General features: G+C 36.9%; 1 protein-coding gene across 3 annotated transcripts in view; it reads right to left on the bottom strand.

Moving 5' to 3' along the window:
* c12.2 (von Willebrand factor A domain-containing protein c12.2) overlaps positions 1-22,911 on the bottom strand; it is a 1,756,568-nt gene that overhangs the window by 94,042 nt on the left and 1,639,615 nt on the right. For all 3 annotated transcript variants that reach the window (XM_081733805.1, XM_081733806.1, XM_081733807.1), the window contains exon 26: positions 12,877-13,010. In XM_081733805.1, the coding sequence (XP_081589931.1) occupies positions 12,877-13,010 (134 nt within the window). The remainder of the gene's footprint in view (positions 1-12,876; positions 13,011-22,911) is intronic.

Genomic DNA, 22,911 nt, shown 5'->3' on the forward strand with positions numbered 1-22,911 from the left:
AAAAACAAACTATTTAAACAGAGACCTGCCCATATTTATATTTTTTGACCTGTAAGCCAGTACTTTATAAATGTTGACTATGTACTTTATTTTTCAGAGATGATATTGCATTGATGATGCGATTCTTAGCTTTAACTCTGTAGATCTACTTCATACTTCTCTAGTCAAATTAACAACAATATAATAGTTTCTTTAGCAACCTGCCTTCCTATATGCAGGTCGTGGTTACGTATTCTGCAAGCAACGGTTGAGAATGCACTTTTAGTCGTGAAGATACATACATAGAATTTTAAAATAAACAAAATATTAACGTACGACTAATTCGTAAGAATATGATTTAAATTTACATATATATATATATATATATATATATATATATATATATATATATATATATATATATATATATATATATATATATATATATATATACAGGGTGGGCCATTTTAATTAATCCACGGAAATATCTGAAAAATGATAAAACACAGAAGAAATGTTTCAAGTACACGTTATATATTGCTAAGGGGGAAACCCAATTCCGCCAAAAGTATCCCTCCCCGCACCCCTAAATGGGGGTAACGAGGGGTAACTTTGAAATGTCAAATGGGAACATGGGTCGAGTAATACCTCGTTCGAAAGGTCTTGGAAAGCTAAGTAACGCTCTACCAAAAGATGTTCCATATTGTGCACCGGTTTCAAAATGGCCGCCATAATATGGTTCGGAAACTCCAGTACCCGTAGTGTGAAAACCATGGAAGGTAAATGAATGGAACAAAATTGAAATACGTAAATATCATAGGGCATATCGAAGGGTGTGGTCCCTGTGATCCCAGTGGCCTCCCTAAAGGGGTCTTGGGGGCTAACTTCAAAATTTCAAATAGTAACATGAGTCGAGTGGTACCTCGTACGATAAATCTTGCAAAATCTAACATATTGCAGGAGAAAACGATTGATGTGAAATGGCAGTGTTCTCAAAAGGCCGCCGAAACATAGTATCCGTGTCAGAGAAAAGGTTTAGTACCCGTAGTATGAAAGCGATTGGAGATAAATCAACAAAAGAAAAACTGGAGTAGCTAACTGAGGTAAGGCACATCGAGAGGTGTTGTCGGGGTGACTCCAAGGGCCAACTGAAAGGTATCCGGGGCCAACTTGAAAATTTCAAATAGCAGCTTGAAGCAAGTAACATCACGTTACATAGACAAATTAATATCAAACAGCTTCTGTAAGAAAATTTTCGACATGAGACACCGTTTTCAAAATGATCGCAAAGACATGGTGACTGTGTCTAAGAAAACGTCTAGTGCCCATAGTATGAATACGGTTAGACATAAATGAAAATAACGAAAATTAAATAGGAAAACCACGGAGGTGTTCCAAGGCTCGAGAATAATACAACAGAGATAAAAATATTAGAGTAAAATTGCCATAATGTATAAAGAGAAATCCAAGTCCTGCAAAATAATCTCTCCCTGCGCTCTGTATGTGAGTGGGGTGGAAAGTAAAGTGAAAGTTCAAACGAGAACTCCACTTTAATTCGTAAATTAAGGCTAACCTTACAAATAGATATGGTGTGGTTGAAACATTTGTTTGTAAGGATGACGCTGTAGTGACTAAAAAAAGAGAAACTTTTATGCAATGCGTGCTGTTTATTCAGAAAGCATTTCGGGGATATACGTACACACCGTTTCGTCCCTCAAGCTCACACTATGTCATGAATGCTAATAGTTAATCAAAATGTAACTGTGGCCATCCGCGTTAACTTAGTGCACCAATTCTCTATGCATGAAGTCTGCCTTCCAAACAGCATTTGTAGGTCAAGCGTACGCCCGAACCGTTGTCCGGTCGGACATTGACATTTTGAAGTTAGCCCACAAGACCCCTTCAGGGAGGCCACTGGGATCACAGGGATTACATCATTCGATATGCCCTATGATATTTACGTATTTCAATTTTGTTCCATTCATTTACCTTCCATGGTTTTCATACTACGGGTACTGGAGTTTCCGAACCATATCATGGCGGCCATTTTGAAACTGGTGCACAATATGAAACATCTTTTGGTACAGCGTTACTTAGTTTTCCAAGACCTTTCGAACGAGGTATTACTCGACCCATGTTCCCATTTGACATTTCAAAGTTACCCCCCGTTACCCCCATTTAGGGGGGGCGCGGAGGGATACTTTTGGCGAAATTGGGTTTCCCCCTTAGCAATATATAACGTGTACTTCAAAAATTTGTTCTATCTTTTATCATTTTTCAGATATTTCCGTGGATTAATTAAAATGGCCCACCCTGTATATATATATATATATATATATATATATATATATAATTTTATTATAAAGTTCTTTTGTAACTAGGTTGGATAATCACAAGCCAGATAACCGCGAGTCTGTTGTATAAGAAACATTAAATGAACCATTATAAACTTACAAGGAGAAAGCAGACTTTAGTAAATGAACTGCGGGACCATCTTTCGCGAGATATTTCTGGCTATTGCACTCTCCCAATTTGTAATATTAACACTTTAAATGTATACTACTACCTCGCGAAAGATGGCCCCGAAGTTCATTTACAAAATCTGCTTTCACCTTGTTATCTGACTATAAGATAGTTTGTTCTCGTTTCGCAACAATGACCTGTTTGTAACAATGGTCACAAAAACGAAATTCCATTCAATCAGTTCTTGAGATGTCTTTGTAATGATTACTACTATAAAGTTTGGTTAACGTCTGAATGAGAACGATCAAACAATGAGCCTCCAACAATGGTAGGATCAACAAAATGGAAAATTGACAACTATCATTTATGTTCATTGTACTGAGTTGATTTTGGTTTAATTTCTTATTTATTTGATACTTCTATAATCATTTTTATGTAACTCTTTCCACATAGTAGCATTGATGATAGTGACGTCATCCAATCAGCTAGAAGTTAGCTATTTGTTCGTCCAAAATAACCGATTGCCAAAAATGAGCAACTTCCAACAAAGCTTTCAAGCAAATTGTGTAAATTTATTTCCTACATATCTTTACGGGGAATAACAGTAAAAAATCACAGCTTTCTACGAGAAAATGAGTAATACATCGTACCCTGTTTAAAATTTGTACACGTAGTTGCATCTTATGTTTTATCGTTGTTTTGTAACAGTGGTTTTTCGATAATTGCTATCAGGAGTGTATATTAAGAAGTAAGGCTTTGGAAACTTTTAATTTGTCCTTCTGACGGAATGGAATATTCTTTTATGAGCTGTCTGACTTTAAGACAAATCGACTTCATTTTTGGCAACAATGAGCAACTACAATAGTCAGAACAATAGTCAGAAGCCAAATATCGAAATTCCATCTATTCAGCTCTCTATAAAAATGTTTGTAGACAGATCCACTACTAAGTTGTGTTGACTGCTGAATGACAAAATCAAATTATAATTGACTGCTTCATAAAAGATTACCGGGAAAATTGACAAATACCATACCCTAGGTACTGTTATGTTCATTTTGCTTAGTTAATTGGTTTTGATTCAATTCTTTATTTGTTCGCTATTTTTAAGCTTGCTTTTAAATAACTTTCCATGTAGTAACATTGGTGGCGGTGGCGCCATCCATTTTGCTAGAAATAAATTATTTGAACGTCCAAAATAACTTTTGGCAATGATGAGAAGCTTTCAACAATGCTTTGAAGCAAACTCTACAACCTCTTGCTTAGATATGTTTACTGGGAACAGTAGTAAAAAAAAAAAAAAAAAAGTCGAGTTTTCTACGAGAAAATAAGCGAATTGCCGTATCTCATTTGAAATTTGTATAGGTGTACGTAATTCAGTCTTGATTTGTTGTTCTTTTGTAACAATGGAGGAGTGTATAATGATTTAAAAGCTTTGGAATTTTTTAATTAGTTATTCTGAAATTATTAGAACGCTGTATAATTTTGAGGTGGTTTTATTCCGTTTCGCAACAATGGTCACAAGAAAATATCGAAGTTTTAGCAGAACACTAGCTATTTCAACCATCTTAGTTTCTACTATGATTAATAAGAACATAAGCTAAATTGTATATTTTAATCATTTTCATCTAAAGACATTAAATTCGCTATTTGAAAATACCAATAGCTCAAACCTCTCGAGCTAAAGTAAGTCAAACGTTAAAAGTTGCTAGTTTAACCAATCTAAATGGAATCCAACAAAAGCTTTGGCTCAAGAACTTACAAAAGTGCGCGAAGTAGGTATCTTAAATTTGTGAAGCTGTAGACTTGTTGCTGGTCTAGCAAAACACTTAAAGTTGTTAGCTCAACTAGCCAACGGAAATCACTTCTCAACAAAACAAACATCTCAATTACATCGTACAAATTCGTGTAGCTATCTCACAGAAAGCACCAAATTTATTTTTGAGAACTCCAGTAGCCACAACACTGAAAGTAGAGTAGCCCGAATATTAAGATTGCTAGCCCAAGTAACTCAAATAGATATACGGAACTAACTATGACATTGATATAGTCTAGCAAAAATTATATATAGTCTAAAGATTTGGAAGGTCTTCTATAACATTATAGCTCAAAATTGTGGGAATAGTAATTATGTTATAAGATTAGCTCAAACACTAAAAGCTAGCAGGCCAAGCAACCTCTAAAGTGCTACCAGGACAAATATAAACATTAACTTGAACGACCATATTTATGAAAATATCACCAACAAACGAAGTGGCATTTCACTTTCTAGACTTCAGCAGATCAAACCTCTACACTGGACTGTCGAAACGCTACAGAAGTTGATGATCCAGCAAAAATGTCATACATTCCGAATACTTAAAAACTTGGCGCCAAATTTGTTCTTCAAATTTTGTGAAGCTCTCGTCCTGTTCCTAGAATAGCCATACCTGGAAAATAAAAACTACGCTAGCCCAAACATTTGTAGGGAAAAATTTGAATAGGAAGGAGGAGTGCCTTACATCATGTGCACGTGATAATGGGGTAATATAGGCATGTGAAATGTGCAACAGGTATCTGAAGTGTACACTGCGCATCAAAAAAATTGAAAACGCCGCGGCGTTAGGTCACCCAATTTACACCTTTTACCCCATAATCGCGTCTGATAAAGTGACCACTTCTCTCTCTCTTCCCTTCGTCTCTCCCATACTAAAATCAGGAGACAATATAAGGGCAATTCTAATTTCAAAATATACATATATTTGTATCGATGGAATGAAATAATGAAGGCGAGACAAAACAAGATTTATAAGTTGATGCAGAGAGAAAGTTAAACATACAATGAAAAATTGAAAATGATGGATATCTGATAGAGGTACAAAAAAGAGATGGAGAGAAAAGGGGAGAGGAGGAGGAGGAGAAGAAGAAGAAGAAAAAGGAGCACAGATAAAAATATGGAATTTAAACGTAGTAAAACAAGAAATCTAAGATTAGAAATTTCCGTTTCCAGAAATCTAACAACAATATAGAAGTAGCGTTTGAATTTTATACTTTTTCAGGGCTATTCGAATATATAGAGGATGCTTGAAAAATCATTGTCACTTTGAAAATGAATACCAAACTTAGTAGTCAAATTAAATACTCAATTTTCAGTGAAACTGAAGAATTCTGAGACACATTTAGGATAATGTCAAAAGTTTAACACACATGCTTTGCGCATGTTTCGCTTGAAAATTCGGTGGTGTTCAATGAACGTATTGGAATACGTTGTAATAAACCAAGTAGGTAGCTTAGGCCATACCTTCCATTCCAGACTACTAATGCAAAGCGAACAAAAAAATGAATGAATGCTATTTTACTGCTAAATTTCTATAAGAGAGAGCCAATATTAAAAATCTAAACTGTATTATAATGAAAAATACCAATGTTCAAAAAGAAAATTGGATGTTCCTTATAGACGTAGCAGACCTTGCATATGTCACATTTCAAACGTGAATAAAATACATTGAATTACAGAATGGAAACCAATTTTGTGTCAAACTAATATAAGTAAAATGTTCTCTCGAAATAACCAAAACGGGTTAATTTTTTAGTCATCTCTGAAGAGTTATTTATTCCGAACATCCACTCTCGATTTCATCTATCGCGAATATAACGTTCTAATTCGCTTTGATAGAATGAACACGACAGAGTTGAAACAGGTCATTGTGTCAGTCCGATGATGTGGGTTAGGTTATGGACCACCACAGGGTAAAAGATTCGAACCCCTACTGCCCAGGTGATTGGGATGAGACTCGGTAACATGCAGGAAAAAAGCAATTTTACTCACTTCCTTGCGTTTAAACAATATCTCTTTCAGAGGTGACAAGAACTGGAGATGTTATCTCCAGAGCATGAAAAATACGACGTCGAAATTCCCAGTTAATAAGATATTCGATATCGAGTCGATCGGGTCATTCGAGTCAAGTTTTGGACTGGGATGTTTCTCTTTGGGTTAAGGCTAGTCAGTAGTCCATCAACTGTGGCTCGGGTTTAGCTCTGGAACACGCCCATGCACAACAATATTGTAAGTATATATGTGTGTGGGAAAGCGAGAGAGAGAGAGAGAGAGAGGTGTGATAGACAGAAAAAAACAATAAAGAAGGCGAATATAAATATGGAAACTACTTATTATACTGTATGATAAAGAACGCGCACACTATTTACTCGGATTCTCTCCAGTGCACAGTGGTTCAGGACGGGCAAAAACTTGTCCAAAACCTATCATTGGTTATAACAATGTACAAAATGCTTCTAAAGTTCCAAATATGTGAGAATTGGAACAGCGTGCCCCACAAGAAAGCAGGAAATTTGGATTTTCTACAATAAGAGCGATTGAATGTGCAATAATGTGTGTTATGTGCAGTTGTATAGTTTTGTGCTGTTCCATTGTGTATATTACGTATGTGTACCGTGATGCTCCAAAACATTAACGCAGTTATGAGTGATCACGAATGGACATGGCAACAAGACGGTGCGAAAGCCCATACAGCAATCGATACTGTGACATGGATAAGAATTAATACTCCTGACTTCATCGAACCTAACGACTGGCCGTCTAAATGTCCAGATCTCAACGTGATGGATTATTGCATTTAGGGTATACTGCTAAAAAAAAGTTCAAGAACACAGGAGAGACATCACAAACATTGATGGCCTGAAAGCTGTACTGACAGACGCCTGGAACAACATTACACTTCAAACTATCCAGAATGCCACCGGAAATTGGTTACAACGTCTACATCGCTGTGTGGAAGCCAAAGGGGATCATTTTGAGCATTTGCATTGATTATGAACATTCAAGTGACAGTGTCAGTAAAATATAAATGAAAATATGTGTGTCCACCTCATATTACAGAATCTACAATACATTTCCTGCTTTTTTGTGGGGCACCCTGTAGAAATAAGAATTAATGATACGCCCATCGCTCGGTTGACGAGCTTTATCTGCAGAAGAGAGTTAGTAGGAAATGTTTGTAAACACTGATTAAGTACTACGTATTGCATGCAATACGTCAGTATACTCACACATTCAAATCTGCACTTCACTCACACATACAAGTTTTCATTACACTCACACACACAAATGAAAAACGAGAATTGATTTTGTCAACCATATCTGTACATCAATCATCACTGTCACTGTCAATATCGCTGAATGGAGATGGGATGTCTTCATTATTTTGGCTGCTGGACGCCGAGTTGGCTCCTTCTCCTCTACGCTCCGACGTCTTCAACAGCAGTCGTCCTTTATGTGACAAGCAATGTCTTTTCTTCCCAGTAGCCACGTGACTAATATTCGAAAGAGAGGGATCAGAAGTAACCAGAAGCATATGCAACATATCCTGATTCGTAATAGTGCGAGAAAATTTGTGAGAGTGATCTTCCCGAAATGTTTGTAAGTCTTTATTCCGTGCCTCGTGTACCTCTTCAGAAAGCTAACATATTGGTAAAATGGCATTATGTATCACAGCCGATCATGAACAAGTATTTTGTGGACACTGTAGACATATAGAACCAACTGTAAAGATAAACAAAGAGTTTGGCTGTCTCCAGTGCATAATTTTCTAAAGTCTTGGAATTAACGTCAAGTCCAGAGTTGATTACAGACAGTATCACCGAAAAACGTAATCAGTTTTTCAGAAATTCCCATTATTTACAAAGATTGGTGTGGGTCCACAAAAAATTTCCTAGCAGTGTTTCCACCATTGCTTGTTCCACTACCTCCTGCTTTGGATCTATCAACATTAAGGCCTACTTTTATATAAACAACTTCTGAATCTAATGTTTCCGCAATTCTAGTGGTTCCTTGTGCTTCTTTCGAACTTTCCATGTTTGGAAATCGAGTCTATATGCAATATGGAAGGGACACTCAAAAATCGTACGTACGCATGTAACACTGACAATCCAAAGCGAAATGTGGATGCGTTTGTGTCTTTCATAGAAACTCTCTCTCTAAAGCGTTCATTTCTTTGGGAGATGTTTTGCAAATACACTTGAGGAAATTTCTTGTCCGTAAGTGCATTACACACTTTTTCATCGACCATAGTGAGAATGAGCTTGTGATGCATGGATAAATTACACTATGCAGCAGTAAATTGGGTTCCATGGACGTTCACAGTTGATGGGTGAAAATCTTGAATCCGCTGTTCGGTGCACTGAACTTCAGGTATTGTCACATCTTTGGCTTCCTTGCAAAATCGAATCTTATAGGGCAGCAATATCTCGTTGATGACGTTCGAAGTTTCTGCCATACTACAATTTCCTCGCCTACAACTAGGAGAATTGGCACGAAAGACGTAAACAGCAAGTCTACCTCATGCTGAAATTTCTGCTCGTATACACTATGACCTGTACTTCCATCACAGCGCTATTTAGATATTAAGGTCAAGGAGTTAGCTTTCTTGCTGGGAACACAGCTGACCTTGCAGGCGTTAGCTATCAGAAGACGTTAATTTTTTTGTTCAATAAAGCGTGCAATTTAATTTCTGCACTAACATCTGAAACAATAATACTCTCATCTGACAAGTAACAACCTTTCTTAGCCTCGAGTAATTGGTGATAACTTGGATAGATTTCTGCGTTGCGTATTTTAGCACCAAGACGTAGACAGTTTTATTGGCTTTTGGTTAACTTAGCATAAATAATAATGCAAGTGCCTATTCTTTGGTGTACGGTTTGAGTGAAATAATCTGGTCATTTGCGCTCATAAACTTTTGTCTCATCTTACGAGGTCTAGTCGGAGTTATTTCTGTCACCTTGTGAAGTATTTTTGCTGCACCTTCTTGTCCTGATGCCCGAAGACTTAATTTTGCAACAAAGGTCAGTTCCGATGCACTTGCAGATGTGCGTAAGTCCTCCGTTTTCCTCCGTTGGTTCTGTCACTAGATTCTCTGAAATCCTTCAATGGCCGACAGCCAGGATATGATCGACGTTCCATCTGTCTCTGAGCTGTAAACGTCAGTTCTCCATCAAATCATTCTGTATGCGTCTTCAGAAGGGTGTCATGATTTCTGCCAGTCTTATAAAGTTTTTGGTACACCCGATTGCAAAACCTGGAAACAGTTCGTCGAACGTCTTTACTAAAGTGAGCTGGGTGATCATCAAGGTCCAAATGCATCAAAAGTCAGGTGTGGACTTGTCGTGTTTGATCTCTCTGACAATGTCCTTTTATTTCTCTCAGTTTCTGATAGAGATAGGTGCATCTCAGCTTAATAATGAAGTATAAACGCCATGCAAGTAAAAAGTAAGAATTATTAATTTCGGTGTCTTGTCAGCATACACAATCATAAAGAAATATGTATTTCACGAATTCGCACATATTCGCACCTAAACTTTCTGACAAACAATTCATCATGGATTATTCTTTCCGATCATTTCAACAACTCTGGTGGGGAACGCTAGGCACTACACTAAACCTCTGTAGCTTTGTGGATCTTCTGGTGAAACAAATTAGATTTTGTGACATTAACATATTTTGTTCAAGGAAATGTACATATGGGAGATACTGCATAACCACTTTCCACAGTTGCAGTGCTTGAGAGGTATGTTGGTGCCATATACAACAAATGTTTCTTGTAGTCACATACTCTTAGGTACCAAGCCATAAACTTGAATGACAAATACTCTATTTGGCAGGTATTTCACAGACATGTTCACAGTGGTTAACTTCTACCCTTTCTAATTCACACATTACGTGTTACTCGTGTTCATTGTTTGTATATAGTAAGCTACGGATATTTCGTAACCCATACACCAAACCAGTGTTCTTGTAATGCAAATTTCAAAAATTGGATTTTGGTCAGCTTTTTGCTAATCCTGAACCACTGTGCAGTGGTGCCTTGTAAGTTTTCCAACCGCAGATAAATCTCTGTTTGCAGCCATTATTTTATGTGAAAAAGATACTACCTGGTGAGGAATGGAAACGAGATTTTCCATTTGGAAGTCTAGTACAATAGCGATACTCCACAGATAAATTTCCAAAACTTGTTTAACAAACGGTATTTTTTTAAGAACAATAACATGATAAGTGGATACTTCAGATCAATGAAGTGTTTCGAACTCTCCTGGTAACCCCGATATACGTTATTTGCCCTTTCCCGACCAACATTCGTAAATTGTCTCTTAAGAATTGCTCGTTTAGTATGAGAAGTCACTCTTCGATTCTTCATGATCGCTTTGTGTTAAAAAAAAAAAAAAAAAAAAAAAAAAAAAAAAAAAAAACTGGGGCTTGAGCAGGATTTGAAGCTATGTTGACTAGTTGTATTTCTCAGATCTCCAGCACGTTACCCCTGCAATATTTTGCCATCTAAAACCATAAGCCAAATATTAAAAAGTTCAGACCTCATCTTTGTAACAATTCAGCTTCTACTTGTAAGGCTATTTACACCAAATTGCATGCCGAAATTCATTGTTGTTACGTCTATAAGGAATATACATTTTTTTGAACATTTGTAACTTTTCATTGTAATAGAGTTTGGAATTTTAATATTGGCTCTCTCTTATAGAAATTTAGCACTAAAATAGCACTCATTCAATTTTTTCTTCAGTTTGCATTAGTAGTCTGGAATGGAAGGTGACCTACGCTACCTATTTGGTTTACTATAACGTATTCCAATACGTTCAATGAACACCACCAAATTTGCAAGCGAACAATGCGCAAACAACGTACGTGTGTTAAACTTTTGACATTATCCTAGATTTATCTCAGAACTCTATAGTTTCACTGGAAATTGAGTATTTAATTTGACTACTAAGTTTGGTATTAATTTTGAAATTGACTTAATGAATTTTTCAAGCATCCTCTATACATTCGAATAGCCCTGAAAAAGTATAAAATTTAAACGTAATTTCTATATTGTTGTATTTCTGGAAACGAACTTTCTAATGTTAGGTTCCTTTTTACTACGTTTAACTTACACACTTTTATCTGCGCCCCTCTTTTGTTCTCTTCTTTCTCCTTCCTCTCTCTGTTTCACTTCCGTATCTCTAACATACATATATCGGTTTCAATTTTTCATTGTGTATGTGTGTTTAACTTTCTCCCTTTATCAACCTATGAATCTTGTTTCGTCTCGTTTTTATTATTCCATTTTATCGATACTAATATATATGCCGTATTTTACGGACTATAAGATGCACTTTTTTCTTCGAAAAATTGCCTCCAAAATTCAGGTGCGTCTTATATTTGAAATTAATATAAAAGTGTCCAATGTTTGATTTAAAATTCCCGACAGTCTTAAAAATGGTCATATACTCGATGCCACGGGAAATATATCTCTATCTGGTAACATTGAATTCAACTGGCAGCAGCAGTGCACCGATGCGACGAACATGAGTTGCGGGGATTCACAAGCTTACTAACATTGTCTCCTGGCTTTGCAATCTAATAAATCTGGTAAAAATGTTACGGTATTTAAAAAAAGGAAATGCTTAAAAATTAAGGTGCGTTTTATAGTCCGTAGCGTCTTATAGTTCGCAAAATACGGTATATATATATATATATATATATATATATATATATATATATATATATATATATATATATATAAACATTAACATTGCGCTCATATTGTTTGCTGATTTTAGTATTGGAAAGACGAAGCAAGGAGAGAGAGGTGGTCTCTTTACCAGACACGATTACGGGGGCCTAGTTGCACGGTGTTTACTGTCGCAATTTTCTTTTTATGCGATTGCACAAGTTTTTCATGTACTGTTTGAAACCACAGGGAAAAGGATCTGGCAGAAATGCTCTATGGATGAGTCAAGTAGTTTCATCACTTCCGTTCTCAAGCGAAGGGCAAGGTACCAAAAGACACATTTTCGGTCCCATACAATACGTCTCCTAGGTAAGTACAGCATGAACTGTTACTTTTTGCACGTAATTTTCATGTAAATATGTTTCTATCCCTTTATTATCTTTGACCCATTTGCTCTTTAAGGTTCCCTTAGAAAGTTTAAATTAATGTTACTATTTTTTCTTTTATTATAATATTTACAAATCAATGCAAAACATAACTACTGTAAATGTTATATGTCATGTCCAGTGGCGTATTTAGGGGGAGCTTCCCGGCTTAAGCCCCCCCCCCCCGAAATCTTACTTACTATAGTAAAGTATATGGAATATCTTGCAGAATTTTCACATTTTCAGGCAAAGCCCCTACCTTCCGAAAGTTAGCAAAGCCCTCCCCGAAACAAAATCGTATATACGCCACTGGTCATGTCTTTGGAATCCATCAGAAACAAATAACGCGGGAAGTGCTGGCGGAATAAGGTAATGCTTGATTCATCCATTGGTTTGTAGCTTTCCCAGTTAGTCAAGTAAATAAGTTGAACTTGTCTTTGGACGAAACACTGCGAGAAAGCAATGAAAAGAAACGTAATGCAAATCGATTCTTAACATTACGTCATAAAACTTACTTTGGAATGGAAATATATCGTAAATTCCCGGAACCAATATCTGTAACTTCCAGGAAACCAGAAGCTTCCGCTCTGTTATCGTCATTTGGAATTATTTCTTTTGGAGCTCTCCAGGCCGGTATGGGTCGGATGATCTACAAAATTATTACGAAAATTAAATTTACTTAAGATTAATCAACTCTAGAGCTTGCAGACATGCAGTAATAGTCATAAACAGATTATTTCTAAAGATATGTTACAATACTGTATACGGCACTTTTCTGAGATTTACATATTATATACAAAGAAAATTACATACATAGAAAATTATTATGTAATCCTCCTAATCAAGAAGGAAGTTCATATCCGGATTAGGCAACATTTATATCAAGACAAGTTTAAAGTAGCACTAATCATCAACAGATTACAGCACAATTGAGCGATAATATTCGCTGCAATTCAATCAAATTCAAGAGATGGATATTAATATTTTACCCAAACCAAATTGGGTAATAGCTCAGAGAATCCGTACCGTGTTTTGATACCTTATTTCTTTCATTGTTGAAAGAGTTCCATTACTGAAACCGCGATTTTAAAGAATATAATTAAATGCTCTCAATAATGAATGAAACAAAATAATTAGAAAGTGCACAGACTATCCTCTGATTACTTATTCAACTCGACTTTGGACAAAGTTTGAATATTCACCTATTGAATTTGAATGAATTGCTGTGAGTATGATCGCTTTCTACAAAATACATTGCAAAGATAGAGGAAATGTGCTACGTAGCCGGATTTACGTATAAGTGCAGTGCCGGATTTACGTATAAGCTAAACAAGCTATAGCGTAGGACTCCAGACTCTTGGGGCCCCCAAAATTTAAAGAAACAAACTGGCTATAATGTAATTTCCAAATATTCAACTAAAGCAAATAAGATAAAAAGCATCTACAACAATGGCATTATGTTATATTAGGCTCTTATGAAGCAAGTAATGAGGCCTCAATTGTAATGGAGCCCTATTTCTCAGCCCTGCTTGTGATGGGGCCCCTGTTTCACAGTCCCGCTTTAATGGGTCCCTGTTTGGAACGGAAATTGGAAATAAAGGATCAGGTGTCCCATCTTATCTTTCTAAAATAATATGTTATGAACTTACCCAAATGATAGCATTGAAGTAAGAGAATCAATTTCTGATCATTTAAAAAGTACAGAATACTTCAGTTTATCTGTAGATTCCATTCCTGACCTCTCCCATATTGATAAGCTTACTGCTATTCAGTGGCGAAGGGTGATAGTTTCAACAAGGTAGGTCCAATGTTATAATAATAATAATAATAATAATAATAATAATAATAATAATAATAATAATAATAATAATAATAATAATAATAATAATAATGTCTGCATTACTTATATCATCTTGTAAAATAATTCCAAATGTCAATTTTTCTTCTCATCAAATATATCAATTACTTTCTTCTTGAAAGCTGTATCGTTGACTAATATCCTTCAGAGTTCATTTCTGTAGCGATTGAAGCAAACACACTAAGTCTGTTGATACTTATTATATTCCTCCGGAATGTTTTGATTTTCTTCGGGCACCTATGCGCTTGTCTTACATGGTGTTGTAGTAACTGGAATGCTTGAGTACACATGTAACAAAGGAAGTCATTATAGGTACACTTCTTGCAGGCCGTTTGATGAAATGTATTGAACAAAATTAACAGGTCGAAGATACTGCTTTCAGTGTAAAAGATGACTGCCAGTTAATTCTGCAGCTGATTGCCGTCGAAAGTGGGACACAGTTTAAGAAGATTCTCTAGTTTCGTCCTAGCAAAATTATTATTGTAATCCTGAAACTGTTCACAGTCAAGTAGTTCTTAAGATTCCAAAGAGAATAAATCACATCCACCCGAGGTTCAAATATATCCAAAATTTGTAGGAAAGTAGTTTTTAAGTTTTGCTTTTCCTTATCACCGAACTGCAACGAACTAATATTTTAACAAATCATGTACAGTTTCTTGTGAATGCACTCAATGTTTGCATCACTCCTTTGTAGTTAAGCGTGACATACTGGAAGTATATTTTCTTTTGCAGTATATGAAACAGATTATCGATAGACACAAAGGGCCTTATGCAGAGTCGTTTTGACGCGTGCTTAGTACCATACTAAGGGTTCGACTTGCAGTAGTCAGGCTTTTAGTAGGACGCTAATCAAACGTCAAAACGACTTTGCATAAGGCGAAAATATTTTACTACAAAAACACAAGACAAATTCACATGAATTTAACATAATGGAGACCATCGACAGCATCTATTCGGTCCGGATCTCAATTTTCGTAATGAAATTCACGTATGTGACTCATAGCTGATCTTAATTCGCCGTAATGCAATTTAATTGTTTCAGTTGGGTGTGATTGAGTGAGGAAGATGGACTATCACATTACCTGAGTTTCACAAGAAACATATGCTGTTTCGTATACTTGTACTGAAACATACTCTGCTTGTAAAATTTCGTCTTTAATTATATTATTCAAAACACATGACAAGCATTCAATCAAGTCATTTTGTATGTCACTTACAATATCTCAGAAACACACACTCTCTAGTCAATTCTAATGAATACAGCGAGTATGGTATCGTATGGGGATGCGTCAACGAAACGGAATAAAGGAGAATTAGTTTGTGGTAATAGGTGTAGCACTTTTACAATCGCTTGTAACAGCTTTTGCATTTCGTTAGAGTCCACAAACTTAAGCAAAGTTGGTACGGAATGGGGACCACATTCTTTTGCTCTTTATTTGTTTGACATATCGAATCGAAATCAAAGGTCTCGAGAGAAATGCTTTATGTAGAAACGAATGTCGATAAGAGCTGAGGCCAGTCTCTTTCGCAGCGTAATACCAACACGTTCCCTCGCGGGATGCATTTTTGCCGATCCCAAACGTTTCAGCATTCTTGCCAATTTGATTTCGAAAACAGAACCCAAACAACCCCTGCGGGGCTTCTAACCCGTTCCTACTACTACTACTACAACTACTACTACATTAGCTGTGGATCTATATAGTACAAGGGCAAACGTACTATTACTACTACTACATTTGCTGTGGATCTATATAGTATAAGGGCAAACTTATTTTAATGAAAATTTTTTAAAAAATGATCGTTAAATCACTTTTTGAATACTATTTTTAATCTTATTTTAACGAAAGAAGTGTTATAAAAATTTTTAAAAGTAGTAAAAAAAACTGTCCGTAGGCAGGATTTGAACCCACGCCAAAAACATTTTCTTTACTAGCATGTTGCGCTAGCCCACTCGGCTACCAGAGCCGACAACATTTGCGTTTACTTTGTGTTATATGTAGACCATGTCTTGTGATATCGTATCTGTATCGACCAATCAGATCAGAGGATATCTGAAACGTTTAGGATCCGCAAATATGCTCGCGGGATTTTCTGAGTAGCTTGACAGTCGTTCTACTGTCGCTTGAGCAACCATCTGTCCAGGTGACATTAGCTTGAGACACTGCTCGCTGAGCCTCCCAGCAGTGGTGCTAACCACAATTTCTTTATCGGACAAAAAATATTTTCTCAACTTTGAAAATTATCATACATTCTGTGCAAGGAAAATGAATAAATTATAAATCATAATTCTGACAGTAAATGGGTAGGCCGGGCCTCAGAGCCTCTTACTACCCTTCGCCACTGCTGCTATTGTAAGGTATAGACTTCCTATTGAATATTTCTAACTTTCCTAGAGAGGGATAGCTACACAGGACAACGTAAGGTTAAGATGGCGATGATAATCTTACAAAAGAATGTAAAATTGATTTAAGTCTCAAGACCAGTTTTTTTTTGGTAAGTGACTAGCCGTTCCGGCTAGAACCCTGTTAGAGGGTTATGTCCTCTCTTAGGGAACTGAAGTATGGGTAACAGTAGATGTGCCTGACTTTGAGATGGTCTCAGAGTTCTTTATTAAAGCTTGTTATAGCGATCAAGACTTAAGGACCTGTGTGGGCCTTAACATCAGGCAGGGAAAGGGTGGCAGAGCAATTACATGATGTATAAGATGCAACGTAGTTGTCATTATATAGGTTATATGCTGTGGAGATGAAGATGGTAGATGAGGCGAGGTGCATGATCACATCACAATACGGGGAAAAGTTAGTTGACGGATGAAGTTATCTTCTCGCCTAGGGGCTACTCTAGGCATTGAAGAAGACAGAGGGAGCCCATGTTAGTTGTGGATGGATTTATTGTGCAACATAGGATGGAAAGATGAGCGGCAGATGGTCATGAATTTGATAGTCAGCAAGTAACTCTAGGTCTAGTGCATCAGGAGGTAGTGTGTAGCAGTACAGAGTATACAGGAGTGATAGCGGTGGATGGAAATATCGAAATGCTGATGGGTGGAGTGCCATATGATGCATAGTAGTCAGAAGTAGAGGATGGTGTGCTTCATAAGGATTGTGTATGTAGGTGAGACGTAACTTTTCAAGATGAAATTGTAGAGATGGAAACTCAATGCGGTTGTATAATTCTGCTGTTGGGCTAGGTAACTTAATGCGAAATGCAATACGTAGTGCATGTCTTTCTAAGATTAAGAGCTTTACGTAGAAAGAGCGTGCAGCAGCTATCCAAGCAGTGTGACCGTATGTTAGAGTCGGTCGTAGGAAAGCTTTGTAGGTATTTAATACTGTAGTAGGTTTCAAGCCCCATGTTGTTCCGGTTAACCTCTTTAGTAGATTTAGTCTATTGTAAGCCTTGGCGGTGACTGTTTGAAGATGTGGTTTCCATGTTAGATGTCTATCGAATGTAATGCCCAGATAGGTCACTGTTGAGCGTGCCTGTATAGGTGTATGGTTGACATGAAGTGTGAGGCGGTTAGGATTTCGACGGACTCGTGAGGTTTTCTTAGAGGGAATGAATACAATCGCCTGAGTTTTCGTGGTATTAATTGTAAGTTGCCATTTATCACACCAGCGGAGGAAATCGTTAATAGCTGTTTGCAAAGACTTATTTATTGATTTGATAGTCGATCCCAAAGCAAGGAATGCAGTGTCATCGGCGTACTGAAAAAGATGGACTTTATCTGGTAGTGGAGGCATATCAGCAACGTAGAGAATGTACAGAAGTGGCGATAAAGCCGATCCTTGAGGAACTCCGGATAGCAGAAAAATAGGGTGTGATAGGCAGTTGTTAATAGAAACATAGGAAAGGCGACCCACTAAGAAGTTGTAAATCAGACGGATATATGTGAGAGGAAAACGGTGCCGTATTAATTTATAGATAAGTGCTAAGTGCCAAACTTTGTCAAACGCTTTCTCTAGATCAAACAGTACAAGACATGATGGCTTGACGGAATTATAATGACGTGTGACCATAGTGGATAAGCGAAGCAGTTGGTCGTTGATAGAATAGCCTGGTCTAAATCCTGCTTGATGGATGGGAAGAAGGTGGCGTCTGTCGATGTATGTATGTAGACGTCGGACAAGTATGCGTTCTAAGATTTTACTGAAGGTAGACGTTAATTGTATTGGACGATACGATGATACGCTTTCAGGTGGTTTGTGAGTTTTTGGAAACATTAACGTGTTTGAGGTCTTCCACTGGATAGGAAAATAGCCTGTTCGAAGTATGAAGGTAAAGATGCTGGCAAGCAGAATAAGCAATGAAAGCGGACTTTCTTTGATATGTTGGTAAGTGATATTATCGAATCCTGGTGCACTATTACGTTTATTTCGAACAACAGTGATGATGTCAAGACCAGTCATGTGATAAAACTACCAATATGTCATGAAAATACAAGGGTATGCAAGAAATAATATTGAGATTAATAAGTACTCTCTCTCTCTCTCTCTCTCTCTCTCTATATATATATATATATATATATATATATATATATATATATATATATATATATATATAATGTGATCAAAAGTATCCGGTCACCCTCAAAACATACATTTTTCATATTAGATGCATTGTGCTGCCACCTACTGCCATGTACTCATTATCAGGGACCTCAGTAGTCATTAGACTTCGTGAGAAAGCAGAATGGGGCTCTGCGCGGAATTCACGGACTTCGAACGTGGTCAGGTAATTGGGTATCACTTGTGTCAGAAGTCTGTACGCAAGATTTCCACACTCCTAAACATTCCTAGGTCCACTGTGTCTGATGTGATAGTGAAGTGGAAACGTGAATGGACACGTACAGCACAAAAACGTACAGTCCGACCTCGTCTGCTGACTGACAGAGACCGCCAACAGTTGAAGAGGGTCGTAAAGTGTAATAGGCAGACATCTATCCAATCCATCACACAGGAATTCCAAACTGCATCAGGATCCACTCTAAGTATTATGACAGTTAGGCATAAGGTGAGAAAACTTTTATTTCATAGTCGAGCGGCTGCTCATAAGCCACACATCACGCAGGTAAATGCCAAACGACGCTTGGTGTAAGGAGCGTAAACATTGGACGATTGAACAGTGGAAAAACGTTGTGTGGAGTGACGAATCACGGCACACAATGTGGCGATCCGATGGCAGGGTGTGGGTATGGCGAATGCCCGCTGAACGTCATCTGTTAGCGTGTGTAGTGCCAACAGTAAAATTCGGAGGTGTTATGGTGTGATCGTGTTTTTCTTAGAGGGGGCTTGCACCCCTTGTTGTTTTGCGTGGCACTCTCACAGCGCAGGCCTACATTGATGTTTTAAGCACCTTCTTGCTTCCCACTGTTGAAGAGCAATTCGGAGATGGCGATTGCATCTTTCAACACGATCGAGCACCTGTTCATACTGCACGGCCTGTCGCAGAGTGGTTACACGACCATATCATCCCTGTAATGCACTGGCCTGTCCAGAGTCCTGACTTGAATCCTATAGAACACCTTTGGGATGTTTTGGAACGCCGATTTCATGCCAGGCCTCGCCGACCTACATCGATATCTCTCCTTAGTTCAGCACTCCGTGAAGAATGGACTGCCATTTCCCAAGAAACCTTCCAGCACCTGATTGAAAGTATGCCTGCGAGAGTGGAAGCTGTCATCAAGGCAAGGGTTGGCCAACATCATATTGAATTCCAGCAGTACCGATAGAGGGCGCCACGAACTTGTAAGTCATTTCCAGCCAAGTGTCCGGATACTTTTGATCACATAGTATATATATATATATATATTCCGTGTGCAGTCATCCCTTAAATCTTGTCGGTAGAGCAGCAATTAACTGTTGTTTAGATACAGTAAACTTTTTTGCGACTATTCAAAAAATATATGTAAGTTCTTGTCATCATCTACACATAGATCAGCGGTGCTGCTGTCATTCTTCAAAGATGATTCAAAAGTTCCGAAGTCTATTGCAGAGACTAGATGGGAAGCTCGTTCAAGGCCCTCAAGTGCAATACTTGACAGTTTTGATGAAATAATTCCTGCATTGCTTCAGCTTTCTATTGATATACAGAAAACGATGAAACAAGAAATCAAGCCAGAAAACTTTTGAATAAAATGGAGGAGTTTGAATGTATGGTATATTATATGTTTGGAGTTACTTGCACTGCAAGACTCCAAGATTGACCTTGATGTATTCAGTACATTGTGTGCTTAAGTTTCGGATTTTGTTAGATTTCAGAGATCTTTTTGACCATTCTGAAGAACAGCAGAAAACAAATTACCTGATGATGACAAGAAAAGCAGAAGATCTAGAAGGAGGCATATAAATGACGATGAAAGTGATGCTTTAGAGAACCTTGAACCAAGAGACAAGTTCAGAATCGAAGCATTTATACCTGTGATAGATGCATTAGAATCTAGTTTGGCACATAGGGCATCAATATACAATGGTACTACAAAAAACTTTTCATTCTTAACAAAACTAGATACGACAGAAGAACAAATTCGTGAAGGAGTCAATGCTTTCAGCTAAACACATCCTGAAGATGTGGACACGAACCTTGCTGAAGTCAAACATTTTTCGTCAGTATGTTAGACATAGTCAAAGTCATCCACATGAAAATCTGACACATCAGGATGTATATCAAGAAATATTTAATGACCATGTTCAATCAACATTACCTAGTGTAGAAGCAATTCTAAGAATTATAATTTCCTTTGTGTGATGATTTGAAATTGTCGTGGAGAAAGTTCTTTTCTCAGTTAAATGAATTTGTAATGAATATAGAACAACAATGTTTTATGACAAAGTTATGTAACGTCAGCCTCATATGCACAGAAAGAGAAAAGTTTGATGATATGATCAATGTCTTTGTTCTGGCAAATACAAGAAGGAAAGTGTTTTAATGTAGTTAATATTTGTTTATTCTTTGCATACCCAGTATCAGGCACGTAGCCAAGGGGTGGGTCCGGGGGGTCCGGACCCCCCCCTTCGAGACCACAAATAAAAAATATGGAAGGATAAAACAAAAAGAAACGAGAAATAGGAAGAGCCAGCGTTAAAAATAAAAAGCTAAAAATAAAAATAATTTTTCATCATCGCTTCTCTGTAGTATTAAACATGTTATTTCAGAAACGGTTTTCAACTGCTCCTTTAACTTGTCATTTGGAACAGACAGTATTTGACGGATATTAAAAACAAAAAGTTATGTGGAAGAAAGTTCCATTAACATTTGATTCAATAGAGAAAGGAGGGCAAGTATTGTAAAATATTTTACAAGACATTATTGGATACGTACTTCTTTAAAAATAGTTGAGGTCATAATGGAAGGAAAATTGTTATATTTGGATGAACAGAAGAAGGAACGTAGATATTGTAAAATTTTTAAAAATCTTTTTAATATTCTTTTATTCGACATTTCTTCATAGTTTGTTACTAAAATACTTACTATCATGTCCTCATTTTATTGTCTTAACAAATAGTGATCAAGCCCCTTGTGTGATAACCATAATATTTCATATCACACTGCCCCCCCCCCCCCATTACGAAATCCTGACTAAACGAACCAATATATATTACCAGTAAAATAGTTTAGAATAATCAAACTCTGGTATGGATAACCACAGTATTCCATGTCTCGGACCCCCCCTATTACGAAATCCTGGCTACGTGCCTGCCAGTATACAGCCAATTATGATAAAATTATACAGTTAAATGAGTATGGGGCAGATAGTAATATAATTGGTCACATTAAATATTTTCTGTTATTGATATTTTATATGAATATGACTACGTATTACTAGAATATCATCTTTTACACTAATTAAGTTAGTGTAACAGATTACAAAGGTCTGTTGTCCCAACGAATAGTGTGGACTACTATGGTCATACTGACATTATATAAATGCATTCTATTAACTACAATTCGTATTGTGTGTAGGTTATAACATAATGTCATTTTAATAGTGCTATATGCAGGACAAGTCAAAATGATGGATCCGATTTCATAAATTTATTGTGTGAAATCTAATAAATATATGTTATTATGAAACATGTGCTACGAAAGGTACATTGTCAAAGTTTTCTTGGAACATATTCACAAATGTTCTTTGTGAGCACCTCGCGTAACACGGTAGACATCAAGCTGATGGTCTATCTCCTGCAAACCTTTTCCAGCATGTTGTGGTGAATATCAGCAATGGCTGCTGTGTGTGGGCACACAGGTCATTCATTCAGTGTTGTTGGAAGTGGTGGTTCGTAAACATGATCTTTTACAAAAACCTCACATGAAGAAATCATATGGAGTCAAGACATGTGTACACCAATGACAGATTTGTTTACATGATAATGAAGCACACAGAAAGATCTCTGCCCTCCATTGAAGGCCATTTTCCTTAACTGCTCGCTGCTAACTCTTAGGGGTAGAAAGTAGAAACACTACATGTAGACCAAACTTTAAAAGTTAATCTTTCAAAGCAAATATCTCACAATAACATATGCTTATTAGATTTCACAGAATAAATTTCTGTAATTGGGTAAATCAACTTCACTTGCCCTGTATAATTATTAATAGTTTTGTGTAATATATTGATACTTCTTATTTCATGTTATAGCAATCTACTACAGACAGATTATGAGAATGTATTTTGTGCTTTTAACGAATTTTGCAA

The sequence above is a fragment of the Thermobia domestica genome, chromosome 12 (genome assembly GCF_964235325.1).
Source record: "Thermobia domestica chromosome 12, izTheDome1.hap1.1, whole genome shotgun sequence".
NCBI classification, from domain to species: domain Eukaryota; kingdom Metazoa; phylum Arthropoda; class Insecta; order Zygentoma; family Lepismatidae; genus Thermobia; species Thermobia domestica.